Below are 15,939 nucleotides of genomic sequence, written 5' to 3' on the forward strand. Positions count from 1 at the left end.
AGATTTTGCTACAGCTCATGTGATTGATGAAAACGGGGCACATTTAATTGGTGTGGTTGGTAAATAAAATTATTGATCTCCAATGGTTTCAATTTGTATCAAGACATAGTATACAAGTTTTGGGAACACTGATCTGCCAGTTTGATTCTAATGGGGCTGAAACTGATTCAAACCAGCAGCCAAGGGAGTTAACTCAGTGGCACTTCAGCTTACTCAGACACCACCCCTCTATTGTTGAATAACCATTATTTTATTGTACTGAAAACAATGTTTGCAAAGTGCCTTTATATGGTATTACCATAATCCATGATATCAGTCATTCCCAGTGTTCATGCACAACGTATTGGTTGTCGTGGTTACGGGGAAGTGCTGTCGGTGGAATGGTACATGTGGTTCAGCTTCGTAATTTGTGTATACTTTTTTCTGTCAAGGCACAGAAGACATAGGAACTGACTGAATCAGTTATTTTTTCAAACTTTGTTCATGAAGAGAAATTATACAATGATATCGTCTAACAAATATATCATGGGAGACTTAGGTTGATATGTCTCCAAATTTTTCTGTAGGATTTTAGAAGTAAGGTTTGGGAAATTTAAAAAAACACAAACATGCGTTATAACATTTATTTCCACTTTAAGCAAGAATACGACATGATAAAATATGGATATGAGCTGTGATTAGATTTTCATCAGAATTAGTTATATGTTTTGACAAGAAAACATGGACAATACCCTGTGTTCTGTGGTTTGTGTCCACCTTCCTCAGTTCTGTATGGCATGTCATCACACAAGCTGCCACTGATTCCCGTCATTTCCCATGGAGAAACCAATCCCCGTCATCACACAAGCTGCCACTGATTCCCGTCATTTCCCATGGAGAAACCAATCCCCGTCATCACACAAGCTGCCACTGATTCCCGTCATTTCCCAGGGTGAAACCAATCCCCGTCATCACACAAGCTGCCACTGATTCACGTCATTTCCCAGGGTGAAACCAATCCCCGTCATCACACAAGCTGCCACTGATTCCCGTCATTTCCCAGGGTGAAACCAATCCCCGTCATCACACAAGCTGCCACTGATTCACGTCATTTCCCAGGGTGAAACCAATCCCCGTCATCACACAAGCTGCCACTGATTCCCGTCATTTCCCAGGGTGAAACCAATCACCGTCATCACACAAGCTGCCACTGATTCACGTCATTTCCCAGGGTGAAACCAATCACCGTCATTTCCCATGGTGAAACCAATCCCCGTCATTTCCCATGGTGAAACCAATCCCCGTCATTTCCCAGGGTGAAACCAATCCCCGTCATTTCCCAGGGTGAAACCAATCACCGTCATTTCCCATGGTGAAACCAATCACTGTCATTTCCCAGGGTGAAACCAATCACCGTCATTTCCCATGGTGAAACCAATCACCGTCATTTCCCATAGTGAAACTAATCTCCATAATTTCACATCGTGAAACAAATCCCCATCATTTTCCAAGGTGAAACATTTCCGTCATTTCTCAAGGTGGAACAAATTCCCATCATTTCCCATGGTGAATGTTGTCGTCATTTCTCATCTTTTGTTTTTTTCGCGAATGTTTGTCGGGTGATATTTGAGTCGATTCCCTGCTGTTTCCAATGCAAAGATGGACTGTACCGAGCAACATGAACATTGAGGTGACTGGGTTTGTATACAGTGTCTAGTTCTAGTTTGCATTGAAATCCTACGTCATTTGAATATCAACCCTGTTTCAGATCGACTTTAGGCTAAAAAAAAAAGCCTTGGTTCTCAGGCATCGCCTGCTTCATCTTAAAGTTCGCCGCACGTTTCGTTTTACATGTATTTCCATTTTAAAAAATGAACAAAAATATCTTTAAATATTCCAAGTCCAACGGTGGTAAAATTCTGTATTCCAGTATTTTACACATCAAGGAATACATTTATGTCGGGAGGCCCTTTCCGAGGTAGTTTGTACACAACTATTTATTTGGTTACATAACTGTTTATTTGGTTACCTACTAATTTGAACAAAAAGAAAAAAGGAAATACAGGCACCACCCGCCCGCACTATAGTTTCAAAAAACGTTGCCTGAGAACCAATTCTTTTATTTTTTTAAGCCTTCTTGAAATATTTGTTTAACAGATTTGTGACTGTTTATGCACAATAATATTTTTCAGAAATCTCTGTGATACATTCCTTATCAATATTGATGTTTTCCAAAGTTTGATCAAATTTGTTTAGGATACCAGACGGATTGTATGTTTTATTACTTTTCACATCAAATTTGGCAGATTTAAAAGATGAAGCTTGTTTTGATCTTATTATTAACAAGATATCAATTACAGTTAAAAAACATCTTAATGTAATATTTTTTAAAAAGAGTTTGAAAAATTCAAAGTTTCACTTCAACAAAAATCTCTTAAAGCTGTGTTTTTATAAGTAAGTAAAGATTTCAAAGGGTTGCTATTCAAATAGTTCTTGTTATGACCAAGTGCAGTTACTTCCCCTTGTTTGTCACAATCAGACATTCTTCAGGTTCCCTGTAATGATGCTTGGAAATTACTACTGCGTGTTGCTCAGTCCAGTCTTTGCTTGGGTTCTAACACCACCTGGTGATGAGGATGCATATACTCCGGCACTCAACTGGGAGAAAGTTTGTCAAATAATTTGGGATACAATTTGCCAACTATCAAAAATACAAAATCAATGTCCCTTAATATGTGAGCCTAACCCCCTGGTTAAAATATTGTTGGCGTTCTCTTCTTCCGATTTGGCATTGCTTATAAAGTGAATTCTTGAAGAAAAACATTCTTGTCAAAAATATATTTTAAAAATTGAAGATTTAGGGCGTCTCTTGGTTCTATAATATGGCAGAATCCAGTGGCATCTTTTGTTTCTGGGACTGAATTTCCTGTGTGCAGAAAAGCTCCTTGATGGGTACCCGGGGGTACATGCTAGTCCTCATCATCATTATTCATCCTCCCCTGCTTCAGTGCCTGGCTGATACTTGCATGAGTTGCATCTAGACTGATATCAGTACATCCCTACTGCCCACATCACTTTGACTGTGGGAGAACAAGGATCAGTGACTAGGACGACCAGTTTGTAAAGATTTATTCATGAATGGACAGGCAAAAATATTTTTTTGAGATAATTTCAGTGTTAGGAATGATCAGTTTCAGACAAGATGAAAGGGAACAGGCTTCTGACTAAGTCAGGATAAGATATATGGATGAACAACTTCCTTATTACAATGGGGAGTGACGTTTCAGTGTAGGTTCTAACAAGTGATCGCTTGCTCGAACCTACATCGAAAGTGTACAATAAGTCGTATTGATCAGTAATCATATTGAACAGTAAGTCGTATTGATCAGTTAGTCATGTATTGGTCAGTAAGTCGTATTGATCAGAAAATCGTATTGAACAGTAAGATGTATTGATCAGTAAGTCATATTGAACAGTAAGTCGTATTGATAAGTAAGTCATGTATTAATCAGTAAGTCGTATTGATCAGTTATCATATTGAACAGTAAGTCGTATTGATAAGTAAGTCATATTGAACAGTAAATTGTATTGAACAGTAAGTCTTATTGAACAGTAAGTCCTATTGATCAGTAAGTCATGTATTGAACAGTAAGTCATGTATTGGTCAGTAACTCGTTTTGATCAGAAAATCGTATTGAACAGTAAGATGTATTGATCAGTAAGTCATATTGAACAGTAAGTCATATTGATCAGTAAGTCATGTATTAATCAGTAAGTCATGTATTGATCAGTAAGTCATATTGATCAGTTAGTCATGTATTGATCAGTAAGTCGCATTGAACAGTAAGTTGTATTGGTCAGTAAGTCATGTATTGATCAGTAAGTCATGCATCTCAGCTACCCATTGCCTGCTACATTGCACGCTTCATCAGTTTCATGTCAGTGACCTTCTGACTGATCTCTTACTCATTGCATGTTATTTGGCCTGTTACCATCTTTTGTGCTGTTTTCATTTCATTTTTGGTTGTGTCCTTTCTTTGCATGGTTTTCGTTTGGTGATGTGCAAGTTTCATTTCCTGTGCACACTGTTGGATGTTGTGATTCACTACATTTTCCGTGTCCTGTTGTTGCTGTATGTAGTTTCTGATTGTCCTTCATCCACAAATATCCTGGCGAGACTGCCTTCACAAAGTTCCAGTCAGGGACTTAACACACTTCTAGAAATGTCCTGGAAATGAGTTGTGTGTGAGTTGATTTATATGCAGTTTTTTGCAATATTCCAGCAGTATCATGACCCAAGTCGATAATCAAATGCAGGCCTTCAGTGTAACAAGTGAATGGTTAACCATCATGTTATCCACTTGACATTCAGGTCACGACCCCACTTGACATTCAGGTCATGACCCCACTTGACATTCAGGTTACGACCTCACTTGACATTCAGGTCACGACCTCACTTGATATTCAGGTCATGACCTCACTTGTCATTCAGGTCATGACCCCACTTGACATTCAGGTCACGACCTCACTTGACATTCAGGTCATGACCTCACTTGTCATTCAGGTCATGACCCAACGGGACATTCAGGTCACAACCCCACTTGACATTCAGGTGAAGTTCAGGTCATGACCTCACTTGACATTCAGGTGACATTCAGGTCATGACCGGGCTTGACATTCCGGTTATGACTCTGCTTGACATTCAGGTCACAACCCCGCTTGACATTCAGGTCACGACCTCACTTGTCATTCAGGTCACGACCCGACTTGACATTCAGGTCATGACCCTACTTGACATTCAGGTCATGACCCTGCTTGACATTCAGGTCATGACCTGACTTGACATTCAGGTCATGACCCGACTTGACATTCAGGTCATGACCCTGCTTGACATTCAGGTCATGACCCTGCTTGACACTCAGGTCATGACCTGACTTGACATTCAGGTCATGACCCTGCTTGACATTCAGGTCATGACCTGACTTGACATTCAGGTCATGACCCTGCTTGACATTCAGGTCATGACCCTGCTTGACATTCAGGTCATGACCTGACTTGACATTCAGGTCATGACCGGGCTTGACATTCAGGTCATGACCCTGCTTGACATTCAGGTCATGACCTGACTTGACGTTCAGGTCATGACCCTGCTTGAAATTCAGGACATGACCTCACTTGCCATTCAGGTCATGACCGGGCTTGACATTCAGGTTATGACCCTGCTTGACATTCAGGTCATGACCTGACTTGACGTTCAGGTCACATCCCCACTTGACATTCAGGTCATGACCTGACTTGACATTCAGGTCACAACCCCACTTGACATTCAGGTCATGACCCTGCTTGACATTCAGGTCACGACCCAGTTTGACATTCAGGACACCACCTCACTTGACATGCAGATCGCAACCTCTCTTGAGTCATTCAGGTCTTGACCCTGCTTGACATTCAGGGGCTGAAAGGTGGGGGTGGGGCTGTTAACCTAGAAGAAAAACATCAGCATCAATTTAACAAATGCTGCTGTGTTCATTTTCTAATAATTGCACAGCCAAGTAACAGTGGTAACACTGAAGGGTAGCCATAAGCAACATATAACACTAAAATTAATATTGTTATATTTTGCCTCAGGGAAAGTGCTTGCCTGTCTGAGGTATGTCAGGATCTGCTGATGATAGGTGTGACTCTCTGTATCTTTGGTCAGTCAGCAAGATGCTGGTGGTAGATGTCTGATGTTCCTCCTTCATAAGGGTGAAGGGGTAGCCTAGTGGTTAAAGAGTTAGCTCGTCACACAGAAGACCCGGGTTTGATTCCCTGCCATGGGTACAATGTGTGAAGCCCATTTCTGGTGTCCCCTGCCGTGATATTGCTGGAATATTGCTAACGCAGCGTAAAACCAAACTCACTCATTAGGGTGAAACACTGTGATGTGTGCTGAAACACTAATCCAAGTGCCATTTAACCAGAACCCCTTCTCTCGCTATGGCAGGTGGCTTGTACCTGGCCTGCATTACATGTTCCATGGTAGACATCGACTTCAGTGCCTAGTTTGCTATGAGGAAAGAAACCTTGCTGTTTGGTAGAATAAGAGACCAGTACCTCACAAGTGGGGATTCACAACAGAATAGGTACCCAATAGTTCACCAAGTGGGGATTCACAACAGAATAGGTATCCAATGGTTCACCCAGTGGTGATTCACAACAGAATAGGTACCCAATGGTTCACCAAGTGGGGATTCACAACAGAATAGGTACCCAATAGTTCACCAAGTGCGGATTCACAACCAGAATAGGTCCCCAATAGTTCACCCCGTGGGGATTCTCAAGAGAATAGGTATCCAGTAGTTCACCCAGTGGGGATTCACAACAGAATAGGTATCCAGTAGTTCACCCAGTGGGGATTCACAACAGAATAGGTATCCAATAGTTCACCCAGTGGGGATTCACAACAGAATAGGTCCCCAATAGTTCACCAAGTGGGGATTCACAAGAGAATAGGTATCCAGTAGTTCACCTAGTGAGGATTCACAACCAGAATAGGTACCCAATAGTCCACCTAGTTGGGATTCACAACCAGAATAGGTATCCAGTAGTTCACCTAGTGGGGATTCACAACAGAATAGGTCCCCAATAGTTCACCCAGTGGGGATTCACAACCAGAATAGGTACCCAATAGTTCACCAAGTGGGGATTCACAACAGAATAGGTCCCCAATAGTTCACCCAGTGGGAATTCACAACATAATAGGTACCCAGTAGTTCACCCAGTGGGGATTCACAACAGAATAGGTATCCAGTAGTTCACCCAGTGGGAATTCACAACAGAATAGGTCCCCAATAGTTCACCCAGTGGGGATTCACAACAGAATAGGTCCCCAATAGTTCACCCAGTGGGAATTCACAACATAATAGGTACCCAGTAGTTCACCCAGTGGGGATTCACAACAGAATAGGTAGCCAATAGTTCACCCAGTGGGGATTCACAACAGAATAGGTACCCAATAGTTCACCCAGTGGGGATTCACAACAGAATAGGTATCCAGTAGTTCACCTAGTGGGGATTCACAACCAGAATAGGTACCCAATAGTTCACCTAGTTGGGATTCACAACAGAATAGGTATCCAGTAGTTCACCTAGTGGGGATTCACAACCAGAATAGGTACCCAATAGTTCACCAAGTGGGGATTCACAACAGAATAGGTATCCAGTAGTTCACCTAGTGGGGATTCACAACAGAATAGGTACCCAATAGTTCACCCAATGGGGATTCACTACAGAATAGGTATCCAATAGTTCACCTAGTGGGGATTCACAACAGAATAGGTACCCAATAGTTCACCCAGTGGGGATTCACAACAGAATAGGTCCCCAATAGTTCACCCAGTGGGGATTACCATGCAGAATATGAACTTGTAGCTTGTATGCTTGTAGCATAAAGCTTGTATGTTAAGATGAAAAAGGGAATCCTGTCTCCCCCAACCGTTCTATGGTCCAGGTTTTGATAGTTTACAAGCCACCATGATTCCAAGGCAAAATGGTTTTCAATATTTCTCTTTGGTGATATTAGGGAATAATAGGTCCCCAGTAGGTCAGGCCTCCCTACAGGACCAAGAACTCAAGTGTTTTATTTTTTACAGGCCACATTGAAAGGGCTGTAAAAGTAGTCACTGTAATGTTGCATAAAACAACTCACTCACTCTCCCACTGTGTTTACTGACACTATCTCACATTGGTTAATTTAAATTATGCTACTCAACTTTTGAGAGGGATTGAGAGTATCCAGCACGTCCATGTTGGGTCTGAATGTGGGATGGTCAATAGCCTTGTGGATAAAGCGTTTGCTCAGCACGCCAGAGACCCAGTTTCGATTCCCGACATGGTTCCAATGTGTGAAGCCCATTTCTGGTGTCCCCCGCCCTGATATTGCTGGAATATTACTAAAAGCTCACTCACTGGGTCTGAATGTGACTGATTGCTTGGATATGTTGTCATGTGTATAGTATCTCAATATTGCCATGGAACTGAAGCACGTGCAACTTCATGTCCGGATGATTAAACATAACTATGCGTGTACACACTTCAATAAGTTGTCGTGTTGCATGAAATATGATAATAACTCAATATCCCTATCGAATGTTGAGTGGTATATTTTGGTCTATATCTGGCATGGTTGCACAGTTACAGACCACTAATTGTGAGATATGTCACTGACTGGAACGTTAGGAAGGCAAAGACGTTTGAACATTGTTCTGCCAGAAATAGTGCAAATGTCTCAGGAAAATTTTGGAAACTAAATCAAATGAATCTGATACTCTCAGATGACGGCTGCAGGCTGCAGTTGTAGGATTGCTTCATGTAGAAACCACAAAAGTAAAAAATTGTCAATTTGATATGTCTAAGCCTGAGATGTTTTGCAAAAAACATGGTTTGAAGTCCGTGGAATTAAAGGTCACGGTTTTGTTGAATTGTTATGCACATGAGTAATTTTCCATACAGTGTCAAAATTTCATATTGACTGTCAAACTTGAAAACAGCAGCTTCTACTTACATTGACTTACAACTAAACTAGAATCTTCTGAAACAAGTGCAAAGAATTTCAGAATGAAGGGAATTTTGCATGAAATTCCATTAGTCTGTAAATGTTCCTTTTTCTTTTTCATGTGAATTATGCTCTTAACCATTCTCTCTAACCTAAAATATATTTTTCTCTTCTTTCCAGGCTGGTGAAACGCTACGGACTCAGCTGAACCAACACAATGTCTCTGCACAAGCTTTGCAGGAAGCCAAGGCTGAGATCCTGGCACTGCAGAGCCTACTCCAGGAGAAGGAACAGGTGCTTGCTCAGCTCAGGCAGACCAAGATGGAAGATCCACAGAGACTTGAGCAGAGGGAGAAGGAACTGGAATCATCTGTCCACGGATTTGAATCAAAGACCAAGGAATTGGAAGCTTCAGTTAGTCAGTATGAAATAAGGACGCAGGAGCTTGTTGAAAGGTATGAATTGAGGGAGAAGGAGTTGGTGCTGTGTGTACAACAACATGAGGTCAGGGAGCAGGAGTTGGTTCTGTGTGTTCAGCAACATGAGGTCAGGGAGAAAGAGCTGGAGGTGTTTGTGCAGCAGTACGCAAGCAAAGAAGCCACTCTACAGGAGACCGTCACCATGCTTGAGACACAGCTAGCAACAGCAGTCAGTGAGAGGGAAGCTGTTATGTCCTCCCTAGAATCTGGTGAGCAGCAGAAGATTGCTGAGTTGACGTTACAGGTGCAGAATCTGAACCAAGAAAAGGACATGGTTGTTTCTGAGTTGGATCAAGTGAAAACAAGAAATGTTGAGCTTGAAGAGCTGTGTAAGCAATTGGAGGAGTTGCAGGAGGAATGTTTGTTGAAGCAGTCTGAGAATGATGAACTGAGGAACCGGATTAATGACCAGCAGGGTGAGACTATGGCTCTCAAGTCCCAGGTGGAGGTCCTGCTACAGGATGGGGACCAAAGCAGCCAGGATCTGGATGTGCTCCGGGATCTCCTGGAGAACAAGGAACAGGATCAGGAGATGGAACTCCAGGAAAAGAATGCATTCATTCTGCAGTTAGAGACAGACATTAAGAAGCTGCAAAATGAAAACAGCTCATATGTGTCCAATATTGAATCTCTGAATTCACAGATATTGCTGTTGCAAGCAGATCTCAATGCATCTGTGAGTGAGAGCAAATCGTTTAAGACTTTAGCAGAGAGGTTTAAAACTGAGTTGATGAAAGCTGGGAAGGATCCTGAAAGTGTTTCTGGAGATACTGTGGCTGAAGATGGGGATGATGAATTAGATGGGTCTGATGTGTTTGCTGTGGAGTCTGAACTGGAAGTACGAAGAATCTCTGCAAATGATCAGACAAATGTGGAACTCAAAGGTTTTGTTATGGAGTCGGTGACTCTGAGTGAAAGTGAAGTGAGAAAAGAATTTGTAACTGAAGTTTCCCAAAGGGTTTTAGATGAAGGAGTTGTAAGAACTGAAAATATACAGTCTTTGGGTTCAGCCTTCTATTCCATTGTTGGAGGAGGTAGTGTGACAAGGACTCCTGAGACTGATTCACAGATTGTGACTCTGAACAAAGAGATTGCCTTGTTGAAGGATGTGTGTAAGGGGCATGAGGAAAAAGTAACACATTTGCTGAATGATAATTCAGTATTAAAGACTGAAGTGAACAATTTCAAAACTCAGTCAGCAGCATTAGAGGCTAAGATGGGTGAAATAGAAAGTCAGAATGGTATCCTTGTGAATCAACAACAAGAATCATATTCAGTGTTACAAAGTCTTTCATCAGAGCTACAAATAACCTGTGATAAACTGAAGGAGAGCAAGCACAAGTATGAACATGTATCACAACAGCTATCAGATCATCTCGAGGAAAATGCCGCTCTTGTGGCCAAATTGAGTGAGACTGGAGAAGAAGTGAAGCTAATCCAACACAAACTGGATGAATCTGAAAAGAAGCTTACGGCCCTTGAATTGGAATCGAAACAGATCAAGGCAGAACTTGAAGGCAAATGTTTGGAGTATGAGAACCAGTTAAGTGAAATGCAGCAGACTAAGATTGTGCCTGAGTCTGCAGAGTCAAGGGAGCATGATGCAGAGATCCAGAGACTTCAGAAGGAGCTGGAGGAAGCAAAAGCTGGATTGGAAGAAGTGTGTCTTGGTGCTGAAAGGGGTGCCGAAGCCTTACAGAATCAATGTGATAGATATGCAGCTGAGGCTGCTGCACTGCAGACAGAGTTATCTCAGGCCAATAAAGACCTATCTCAGGCCAGGGAAGAACTATCTCAGGCCAGGGAAGACCTATCTCAGGCCAGGGAAGACCTATCTCAGGCCAGGGAAGAACTATCACAGGCCAGGGAAGAACAATCTCAGGCCAGGGAAGACCTATCTCAGGCCAATGAAGACTTATCTCAGGCCAATGAAGACCTATCTAAGGTCAGGGAAGAACTATCTCAGGCCAATGAAGAACTATCACAGAGTCAGGAAAGGATTGTGGCTTTTGAACATGAGCAAAAAGAGTTGTTAGCAAAAACAGAATCATTGCAGCAAGAGCTTACAACAACAAATGTTGAATTTTGTCATGTTAGAGACATGTTAGAGAAAGGTCAAGAAGAGTCTAAGAGTTTGGAGTCTGACAAAGATAGATATGACGATGAGGTACAGTCACTCAAACAAAAACTGGACATAGCTAGAGCAGAGCTGCAGCAAGAACAGGAAAAATCCATCAGTCTTCAATGTGAAGTTTCCAGCATGAAAAAGGAAATGGAAAATGTACATGAAGTTATGGCAAAGAATAAACAAGAAGTGACATCGTTAAGAGAACAATATGATTCACAGTCAGAAGGGTTTGAGAAAGAAAAGAAGCAAATTATTGAGACACTGGAAATGAATCTAAAAGAATCTGAATCTCAGAGAGACATTCTTAGTGAAGAAGTAGCCTCCACCACACAACGACTCCACAGCGCCTTGTCTGAGATTGGGAAAGTGAATCTGAGCCTACAACAAACTGAGGAACTGACAGAACAGAGTCTGAAAGAACTTCAGGACAAATGTAAATCATATGAAGAAACGATCAAAACACTTCAGACTGAGACTGAACATTTACATGAGTTAGAGAAGCAGGTTGTTGAACTGAAGAAGGAACAGGAATTAATGAAAACTGACTTGGATAGCAGGGAATTGCAGATATCCAACCTTAGAGGTGAAGTGGAACAAAGGGATGTGGAGTTGTGTTCTGTGAAGGAAATGTCCGAGTCCAAAGTGAGAGAGGATCAACTACAGATAACACAATTACAGGAAGAGCTTCAGAAGCTTCAAATCGAACTTGAAGAATCAGCTCTGAAGTTTGCAAGTACCCAAGACACCTCAGAGAAGGTATCCACTGAACTGAATGACACAAAATCTTTACTGTTGACCAAACAGAGTGAACTCGATCAAACTGTTGCTAAGCTGCAGGAGCTGACTTTTGGAGCTGAACAGAGCCAAGTGGAGCTGCAGATGAAGTGTGCAGACCAAGCTGCAGAGATTTCTAAACTTGGATTAGATAAGGAGAGAGTGATGAAGGAACTCGAGAAGGTTGTTGCTGAGGCTGAAACAACAAGAACTGCACTTGTGACGGACATTGAGAAGTTTAGGATGGAAGCAGGAAGTCTTCAAACTGAGCTTCAACAAGTGAAGTTGGAACATGACAATCGTCTCACTGAGGAGCGACATGTCAGATCTGAATTTAAGTCACAACTTGATGTTGCTTCAAGTGAAACTACCCAGTTGCAGACTGCTTTAGACAAGGCAAATAAGGAAGTGGAAGAGACCAAGTGTGAGATGCAGAAGTTGAGGTGTGAGTACGAGGTTCAGTTGGAACAATATGAAAAACATGTGGATGACCTCAAGAATCAAAATAGAGCAAATAAAACAGAGGTCGAGCATTTGCAAAGAAATTCCCAATGCGAAGAGGAAACGAAAATGGAATTGCAAAATCTTATCGAGCATTCTATGGCAGAAATTAAGAGCCTGCAGGATGACAAGAAATTAAGCAAAGAAGAACTGGAGGATGTTCAGACCAAGAATCAATCTTTGGAAGAGGCACTGTACATTGAGCAGGCTGCTAGGGTAGAAGTACAGTCTCAGTATGATAGCATATCATCTGAGTTTGACAGAGTAAATGCAAGTGAAAAGAAACTAAAAAAAGACTTTGTTAATTATGTTCAAAGAATTGAGTTTTTGATTACACTGACAAACTTGAACAACGAAAATATTCAACATGTTGATGTGTCAAATATTGGAACTGGTTTGGGTTTATTGGAAGAATATTTGAACAGGATGAAGGTTTATCTTGAAGAACAGACAGCAATCCAGGAAGGCTTGACAGAAAAGGTTACTTGTCTTGAAGCTAGCAACACTGAACTGAACCACTGGATATCATCACTGTCCGGTTCAGAAGAAGCTTTGAAGACGGCCGTGGAGGACCTGAAGGAACACCTGGAGCAGGCTGAGGTGCAGGGGTCATCGGCACTGGCGGAGATGAAGTCCTGTCAGCAGAGGGTGGAAACTCTGCAGGAAGAGAAAGAAATACTGAAAGCCAACTTTGACTCCTGCATGGTGGACATGCAGCAGAAATTATCTGAGCAGGATATGAGGACAAGAAAACTTCAAGGAGAGATGATGGAGACTGCCAAAGAAAAAGACCGAGATATCAATGAGACGAAAATGATGTATGATGCCCATATATCTCAGCTGGAAGAAAAACAGCTTGTGGTTGAGGCTGAGCTTGCTCGGGCAAAGAAGATCATCTCTGAATCTACAGACACTAAGAGCAGTGACCTGGAAACCTATGAGAACAAAGTTTCTGAGATGGAGGAAAGCATCAGTCGATTGGAGTTTGAGAAAACAAAACTACAGGACCAGCTGGCTAAATGCAGTGAAAACTTTCAACAAGAGAAGGAGGAGATCAAGAGTATTTTTGAGTCTCAGATTACCGAACTGGAAGAGAACTGCAAAGCACTGGAGTCTACAATGTTCAGACTCAAGGATCAGTTGTCTGATGCAGCTAAGGCTCATGAACAGGAGAAAGAAGACATAGAGAAGAACTTTGACATGCAGCTGTCAGAATGGGAAGACAGATGTAGAATATTCGAAATGGATAATGGAAAGTTAAAGAGACAGATGGATGAAATGGATAAAGATTTCAAATCTGAGAAAGAGGAAATGGAGAAGATGTATGAAAGACAACTTATTGATTTGGAGGACAGATGTAGTCAGAGTGAACTGACAGCCAACAAGTCAAAGCGGAATATGGCAGATATTTCCGTAGACTTTGATGATGCAAAAGTTTCTTATCAGATACAGGTTCAAGAACTGGAAGAAAGGTGTGTGGAGCTTGAGAAGAGCAGACTGGAAGTTCAAGAAAGACTTGAATTGGTGAGTGAAAGTGCCCAGCAAGAGAGGAAGAGTCTTCAGGGATCCATGTCTTCTCAAATCAGTGATATTCAGAAGCGTTATACCGTATTGGAAACAGAGTATGCAGCATTGAAAGATGTTTTTGAACAGACTCAGATTAGTCACAAAGATGAAGTAGATCAGCTGAAGCTTGATTGTCAGAGGAAGATGGCAGGTTTGGAACAGCCTTCGGTTCAGATGGTGCAAGAGAGTTTGCAAGTAGAAACTGCTTTCTCAGGAAAGGAAGAAATTCAGAGCCTGAGAACAAACACTGAAGTATACAAACTGGAGATTGATAGATTGAGAAAGGAAAAGGAGGATATTCAGACAGAGCTTGAAGTTGAGAGAGAGCATGTGAAAGAGGTAACTCAGAAACTTGAGAATTTGAACACCAATCACAAAAGAGAGACTGAAAATTATAGAATGCAGATTGAAAGTATGGCCTCAGGGGAAGGTTCAGAAGCAGTTAAGGAGAATATGGATAGAATGAGATCCGAAATAGACAAACTTACACTGGAAATTGCTTCTTCAAAACAGGACATGAAAAAAGAAAAGCAAAAATTGAAAGCAGCCAAACTTGCAGGTGAGAAGAGCAAGAAGGAAGCCCAAATGATGAAGGCATCATCTGATCAGGAGGTCCAGTCTCTGAAGCTGAGGCTAGAAGCCTGGGAGGTTGAGCTCATCCAGAGGAGGAAGTTTGTGGAACAGGACCAAACTGGGGTGGACAGTGAGGGAGCAGGGTCTGATGCCGGTTCTAAGAGACAAGCAGAGCTTGAGACACTTGTGAAGAATTATGAAAGAAAGGTTGATGATCTCACACGCAAACTGAAGCAGCATGAGACTGACCCAAGGCAGCTGAATGTTGTCCAAGGATCAACTGAACCAAGACAGGAAGGTTTTGAGGCTTTAGAAGAACCACCATTTACAGATGCCTTTGAACCTGAGCCTTTAACTCCAGATATGTTACAAAATCAACCTAGATTTCCTTCCGATGGAGGTTACATTCCTAAGGAAACAGTTGTTCCAATAATGCAAGGATTCCAGCCCGAACTTGAAGGTCATGGTGAAGGTTTTGTACCTGAGGCTGTTCATCCATTGAGTCACAACTTAACATTAAATATGCCCAAAGAACAGCAAGCCAATGTTCAAACTGAGTCACATTCTGCCCAGCCCAATGATAACCTCACCAGTGGAGATGGCTTCCAGCCAGAGGTGGATGATTCCAAAACTGACACATTCCAACCTGAAGCTGCTGGTGAATTTAAACCAGATCACATACAATCTAAAACCCACCTGACTCTCAGCACCCTTCCTCAATTGTCTACCCTTACAACTGAAGCAAAGTCGTCTGCCAATACAACTGGAACACAAACTGAGGCCTCCGATTTACTGTCGCCCAGTACCACAGAGCTTGACTTACACGGACCAACATTAACATCTTCTGCTAGTGATTCATCAATGTCTGAAGATCTCCAGCTGATGAAGAGGCAGCATGAACATGAGAAAGATCTTCTAGAGGAAGAGTATAGCAGGAAAATGAAGAGTCTTGAGGTGGAGCTGCAACACAAGCATCAGACTGCCATGGAGGAGTACCAAAAGTCTGTTGATCAGAAGATGCAGCAGGACTTATCAATTAGGACACAGAAGAAACATCAGGAATTCATCATGGAATTGAGGAAAGCAAGGAAGAAACTGGAGGCCAAACACAAGTCTGAAGTGGAGAAGGTGAAGCATGAGATGTCCTCCAGACTTGAGGCAGCAGTTGTAGAGCAGTCTGAGTCTGAGCTTCTCAAGCAACTCCACAAGGAGAACCAGGTAATGGCTTGATCTATTGTGTCTTTGCATTTTCCTTTTGAATGTCAGAAAAGAAAGTTCTCTAAAACTCATCTGTAATCAGTATGGACACTTCTGGATAGATGGAGGGGCAGTGTGTAATGTGCTGGTCACTCTGATTACCTGGAATTGATTCCCCTATAGTTACAATGTTTGAATCAAATCTT

The 15,939-nt window shown here is 42.0% G+C and overlaps 1 protein-coding gene across 3 annotated transcripts in view; it reads left to right on the forward strand.

Annotated features, from left to right (window-relative positions):
• The window catches only part of LOC139470235 (extracellular matrix-binding protein ebh-like), a 165,602-nt gene that overhangs the window by 13,036 nt on the left and 136,627 nt on the right, over positions 1 to 15,939 (forward strand). For all 3 annotated transcript variants that reach the window (XM_071252558.1, XM_071252559.1, XM_071252560.1), the window contains one exon: positions 8,696 to 15,754. In XM_071252558.1, the coding sequence (XP_071108659.1) occupies positions 8,696 to 15,754 (7,059 nt within the window). The remainder of the gene's footprint in view (positions 1 to 8,695; positions 15,755 to 15,939) is intronic.

The sequence above is a fragment of the Haliotis cracherodii genome, unplaced genomic scaffold (genome assembly GCF_022045235.1).
Source record: "Haliotis cracherodii isolate W230 unplaced genomic scaffold, xgHalCrac1.p SCAF_20, whole genome shotgun sequence".
NCBI classification, from domain to species: Eukaryota; Metazoa; Mollusca; class Gastropoda; order Lepetellida; family Haliotidae; genus Haliotis; species Haliotis cracherodii.